Consider the following 6,519-nt stretch of genomic DNA (forward strand, 5'->3'; position numbering starts at 1 on the left):
TTTCTTGCTAGTCGTGGGTTCTTTTTATAAAAGTTGTCGTTTCCAAAAAATCTAGCTTTTGACTTTCCATATAATTATTTTTTACCAAGGGAGAATTAAATGCGATTTTTTGGGTGTTAAATGAGGCTGATTCACACGCTGCACCAACTCCGATTTTAGAAGAGATATTATCGGCTCTTTCCCCAACAAGGATTTGACTTTCCAATTGTGAAGACGTAGCGACAGAAGGAGATGCAGTTTCCATGGATCTTGATTGCGACATACCAAAACCTTCTGAAAAAATGCCATTTTTTGAGGAAGCATCCATGCACGGCGGAGAAGCAGTGTTTCCCGACGAGACCTTATGAGATTGCGCTGCCAAGGAACCAAGAGACGAAGGGAACCAAGAGACGAAGTCGTGACACCAACACATGGAGAAGACGATGACATATCCACATCACTACCAAAATTATTGGAATCCTCTCCATTCACGAGTTTTGGATGTGAATGAGTGTGAACTTCTTCTTCAGAATCCGAACCCACCTCAATCATGCCATCTAACCTGACTATATTTAAGGGGGACGGATTAGGAACAGGAACGTCACCAGCAGCCACCTTGGCATGAGAGTTCTTCATAACTTGAGCAAAAGAACTAACACCTGAAATTTTAGCTGGTGTACCACCATCATCCTCGAGGGCTCTCTTATCTTTAGAGAGTTCAACAGGAGTCGACACATGGGAGTTTACTTCCTCACCAACTACATGAACAGTGGATTGGTTCTCTGAAATAATAGGCGAGTCAGTCAAGAAGTTACCTCTTAGGCTATGGTTACTAACACAAAAAGCTGCAGAGGAAGAAGACCTGGAGCTGATTTCATGAGGAAGAGGAACGCCATGAAGATCATCTTTCTGTTGAGGGCTATCTTCAAAGTGGAAGGAACCAAGAACACTAACCCCTTTGTCAATTGATTTTGATTTCTTTGCTGATTTACGAACTCTACGATGTAAACCCATAGCAAAAACAACTAAATTTCACAGATTTGAGAAGATTAAGCAGATAAACCCCAAGAAAAAACCAAGAACACTTAATCTCCAAAAGAACTTTCTAGAGAGAAAAATTCTAGAGAGAGAAACTACTCCATGGGTTTTGGGTTTGGGTTTTGGGTTTAGGGTTTAGGGTTTAGGGTTTAGTGTTTAGTGTTTAGGGTTTAGGGTTTAGGGTTTAGGGTTTAGGGTTTGGGGCTTAGGGCTTAGGGCTTAGGGCTTAGGGCTTAGGGTTTAGGGCTTAGGGTTTAGGGTTTAGGGTTTAGGGTTTAGTGTTTAGGGTTTACAGTTTAGGGTTTAGGGTTTAGGGTTTAGGGTTTAAGGTTTAGGGTTTTTTTTTGGATAAAATGGATTACCCTTGGCAAATTTTATTAAAAGCTGCAGAGGAAGAAGAACTGGAGCTGATTTCATGAGGAAGAGGAACGCCATGAAGATCGTCTTTCTGTTGAGGGCTATCTTCAAAGTGGAAGGAACCAAGAACACTAACCCCTTTGTCAATTGATTTTGATTTCTTTGCTGATTTACGAACTCTACGATGTAAACCCATAGCAAAAACAACGATATTTCACAGATTTGAGAAGATTAAGCACATAAAACCCAAGAAAAAACCAAGAACACTTAATCTCCAAAAGAACTTTCTAGAGAGAAAAATTCTAGAGAGAGAAACTACTCCATGGGTTTTGGGTTTGGGTTTTGGGTTTGGGTTGTGGGTTTAGGGTTTAGGGTTTAGGGTTTAGTGTTTAGTGTTTAGGGTTTAGGGTTTAGGGTTTAGTGTTTATGGTTTAGGGTTTAAGGTTTAGGGTTTAGGGTTTAGGGTTTTGGGCTTAGGGCTTAGGGCTTAGGGCTTAGGGTTTAGGGCTTAGGGTTTAGGGCTTAGGGTTTAGGGTTTAGTGTTTTGGGTTTACGGTTTAGGGTTTAGGGTTTAGGGTTTAGGGTTTAAGGTTTAGGGTTTTTTTTGGATAAAAGGGATTACCCTTGGAAAATTTTATTAAAAAAAGAAAATAAAATAAAAAGAAAGAGGGCAAACGCCCAAGGAAAATAAAGACAAGCCAAAACTAAGGGACATGCCCCAAAGTAAAGGCAAACAAACAAAAGAAGTAACAAAACAAAGAAAGATCAAAGTCATCATCCCTGATCAAAAGGAATGGAGATACCACCACCTTGAGAGGATCCCGCCAGAGCGACAGAAGCTGGGGGAAAGTAGCTCGGTTGCGCATCATGAGCAGGGAGGGTATCTCTGGATTGGGAGATAGGAGGGAGACGAGAGTCATCATCAGTGTCATCCACTTTTTGATGAGATAAAGCATCAAACATGTTAGATGTAACCTTTTTCTTCGGGTCTTCACGACTCACTGGTTTATAGACTTGGGAGATCTTTATCGCAAGCCCTTTACCTTTACGGTTGTCGATGTGAGCTTTCTTTTTGGGGATAGGAAAAGTTCTAGATTTCCTATGAAAGCTTTGGGCTGGGGGTGCAAGTGGAGAGAGTTGGATCGGCGCCGCTAGTCGCTTGGGAGGTACAAGTAGTGAGATCATGACCAAAAATTTTGCAATGGTCACATCTATTGGGGTTCCAAGAATACTCCATTCTAAGGGTAGTAGCGGTGGCATCTTTAGCCGTGAAAGCTTTGATTTTTATCTCTTTTTCCCAAGGGGCTTCGGCCGACATCTCAATAAGAATACGAGCATAAACCGCTCTACCCGTAGCCCGCTCACACATGGTGGTAGTATAAGAGCCAACCTCCAAAGGTTTTCCAAGTTTGCTAGCAATAAGACTTAAGCCATCTCTATTAAAGAGTTGGAGGGGGATGCCGAAGATATTAACCCAAACGGGGACCCGATCAAGAGTTGGTTTTTCAATGAAAACATTTGGGTCCCATTTTCTAAGGAAGAGAGGGATGCCATTAATCTTCCAAATTCCCTTTTGAATGAAGTAATTCATACCCTTGTCGTCATTAAATTTAAAAAAGAACATGTCATTGTTATAAATAAAGTTTTCGCTAATTCCATGTTCTTTCCATAAGTCTTGGAGACGATCTTTAACAAGTGGAAAAGCTACCCTTTTACCGACAAAGTAACCATATAAAGTACGTTCAAAAGGCACACTACCCTTAGACATGATTTATCGGGGAATAATCAAAGTGTCATCTTCTAAGGTTTCAAGAGAGTTAACAAATTGGAGCTTTAGAGGATTATAGAGAAGAACCTCTTCATTGGATTTGGCAGTAGGATCAATAGAACCTCTTCATTGGATTTAGGGCTTAGGGTTTAGGGCTTAGGGCTTAGCGTTTAAGTCTTAGGGCTTAGGGTTTAGGGTTTAGGATTTAGGATTTTGTTTTTAGGGCTTAGGATTTAGGGCTTAGGGTTTAGGGCTTAGGGTTTAGGGCTTAGGGTTTAGGGATTAGGGTTTACGGTTTAGGGTTTAGGGGTTAGGGTTTAGGGGTAAGGGGTTAGGGGTTAGGGGTTAGAGGTTAGGGTTTAGGGTTTTGGGGTTAGGGTTTAGGGTTTAGCGGTTAGGGTTTAGGGGTTAGGGGTTAGGGTTTAGGGTTTAGGGGTTTGGGTTTAGGGTTTAGGGGTTAGGGTTTAGGGTTTAGGGTTTAGGGATTAGGGGTTAGGGTTTAGGGGTTTGGGGTTTAGGGTTTAGGGTTTTAGGGTTTAGGATTTAGGGTTTAGGGTTTAGGGTTTAGGGGTTTTTTTGGATAAAAGGGATTACCCTTTGCAAATTTTATTCAAATAAAAAAGAAGTTACAAAGAAAGAGGGCAAAACGTCCAAGAAAAATAAATAAAAGCCCAAGCAAAGGGACACGCCTCAAAGCAAAGACAAAACAAACAAAAAAAGGAGGACTTAGGAATTACGATGTGATCATCCTCCAAGATTTCAATATTATTGATGAAATTAAGAGAAATTGGCTTGGGGTTTAGGGATTAGGGTTTAGGGTTTAGGTTTTAGGGTTTAGGGTTTAGGGTTTTTGGATAAAAAGGATTACGCTTGGCAAATTTTATTAATAAAAAAGAAATTACAAAAAAAGAGGACAAACGCCCAAGAAAAATAAAAATAAGACCAAGCTAAGGGACATGCCCCAAAGCAAGGAAAAAAAACAATGCAAAACAAAGATCTAACTAAAAAAAACCTAAAAAACATCAACCCTGGTCAACTTGAATAGAGATATGGCCACCGTGAGAGGAGCTCGGATGTGTATCAGAAAATGGGGGGGGGGGGTATCTCTAGGATGGATGACAGGAGGGATGCTAGAATCGTCTTCAGTGTCATCAATTCTTTGATGCGAGAGAGCATCAAACATGTTGGACGACACATTCTTCTTCTTTTTCTGATCACGAATAATAGGCTTGTAGACTTGAGCGATTTTTAGAGCGGGCCCTTTACCTTTACGGTTGTCAACTTGAACCTTCTGTTTAGGGATAGGAATTGGTATATTTCTCCTTTTAACCATTTGATAACCTTCAATGTCAGCTTCTCTCGGAGTGGGCGTAGCCGTCTCCAAGTTGTAGGAATCAACCTCCAAAGGCTTTCCAAGTTTTCTAGCAATAAGACTTAAGCCATCTTTATTAAAGATTTCTAGGGGGATGCCAAAAATATTAACTCAAACGGGGACCCGATCATGAGTTGGTTTTTCAATAAAAACATTTGGGTCCCATTTCCTAAGGAAGAGCGGGATTCCATTAATCTTCCAAATTCCCTTTTGAAGGACGTAATTCATACCCTTGTCATTATCGAATTTAAAAAAGAACATGTCATCGTTATTAATAAAGATGTCACATATCCCATGTTCCTTCCAAAGGTCTTCGAGCTGATCTTTGACAAGCAAAAAAGCGAGCCTTTTTCCCACAAAATAACCATATAAAGTTCTTTCAAAAGGAGCTCTACCCTTTTCCATGATTTCCTTAGGAATTAAGATGTGATCATCCTCCAAAATTTCAATATTATTGACGAAATTAAGAGAAATAGGCTTGGAAAATACCATCTCAATTTTTTCGGTAGCACTGTTTTGAATTCCGGGGTTAGCAGCATCGAGATTCTTTGGATTGGACTCAAAAAACGAAGGGCCGACACCACCTTTTAATATTTCAGCAAAGGAAAGTGGTGGCTGGATACTTCTTGGGCTGTTGGGCCTGGAGTGAATTAAATTCGTAATAGGGGAGCATGCACATTGGGCTGGACATTTGGGCCTGCAACATTTAAAGGAGTAGGAGGCATGTGATCTTCAACAACACTTTCATTTGGGCCTGCAACATTTAAAGGAGTAGGAGGCATGTGATCTTCAGCAACACTATCATTTGGCAGCTTTGTGAGGGGGGGATCTTCCACGCGCCTGAGAGGGGAGTGAGAGGCAAAGTTTGGATCATTAAGAGACTTGTCCCCTTCAAGGATGCCCTCATTAATGCGTATGGGGGGAGGGGCCTTTGAAATCGACGTGGCTATCTCACCATCATCAAGAAAGGAAGGGTAATTAATGCAATCGGCATTTAAGGAAGCCACGTTACCATCCATCAAATTATCTAGCTTTTGACTTTCCATATAATTATTTTTTACCAAGGGAGCATTAAATGCGATTTTTTGGGTGTTAAACGAGGCTGATTCACACGCTGCACCAATTCCGATTTTAGAAGAGATATTCTCGGCTCTTTCCCCAACAAAGATTTGACTTTCCGAGTGTGAAGACGTAGCAACAGAAAGAGATGCAGTTTCCATGGATCTTGATTGCGACATACCAAAACCTTCTGAAAAATGCCATTTTTTAGGAAGCCTCCATGCACGGCGGAGAAGCAGTGTTTACCGACGAGACCTTATGAGATTGCGCTGCCAAGGACGGAGAGATGATTCCAGGGCCTGATATGAGACCAAGGGAACCACGAGACGAATTCGTGACACCAGCACATGGAGAAGACGATGACATATCCAAATCACTACCAAAATTATTGGAATCCTCTCCATTCACGAGTTTTGGATTTGAATGAGCGTGAACTTCTTCTTCAAAATCCGAACCCACCTTAATCTTGCCATCTAACCTGACTATATTTAAGGGGGACGGATTAGGAACATGAACATCACCAGCAGCCACCTTGGCATGAGAGTCCTTCATAACTTGAGCAGAAGAACGAACACCTGAAATTTTAGCTGGTGTACCACCATCATCCTCGAGGGCTCTCTTATCTTTAGAGAGTTCAACAGGAGTCGACACATGGGAGTTTACTTCCTCACCAACTACATGAACAGTGGATTGGTTCTCTGAAATAATAGGCGAGTCAGTGAAGAAGCTACCTCTTAGGCTGTGGTTACTAACACAAAAAGTTGCAGAGGAAGAAGAACTGGAGCTGATTTCATGAGGAAGAGGAACGCCATGAAGATCATTTTTCTGTTGAGGGCTATCTTTAAAGTGGAAGGAACCAAGAACACTAACCCCTTTGTTAATTGATTTTGATTTCTTTGCTGATTTACGAACTCTACGATGTAAACCCATAGCAAAAACAACGAAA

At 41.2% G+C, this 6,519-nt stretch overlaps 1 protein-coding gene across 1 annotated transcript; it reads right to left on the reverse strand.

Annotated features, from left to right (window-relative positions):
• Positions 1–2,473: 2,473 nt before the first annotated feature.
• On the reverse strand, positions 2,474–3,142 carry LOC145107219 (uncharacterized). The gene has a single exon (XM_079044058.1). The coding sequence runs from the start codon at positions 3,140–3,142 to the stop codon at positions 2,474–2,476; it is 669 nt and encodes a 222-aa protein (XP_078900184.1).
• Positions 3,143–6,519: the final 3,377 nt, after the last annotated feature.

The sequence above is a fragment of the Lactuca virosa genome, chromosome 4 (assembly GCF_052849685.1).
Source record: "Lactuca virosa cultivar CGN04683 chromosome 4, Lactuca_virosa_CGN04683_v6, whole genome shotgun sequence".
Lineage (NCBI taxonomy): Eukaryota > Viridiplantae > Streptophyta > Magnoliopsida > Asterales > Asteraceae > Lactuca > Lactuca virosa.

Bases quoted from the DNA above. Each gene is read 5' to 3' on its own strand.
- LOC145107219 (XM_079044058.1), bottom strand. From the start codon at position 3,142: ATGTCTAAGGGTAGTGTGCCTTTTGAACGTACTTTATATGGTTACTTT.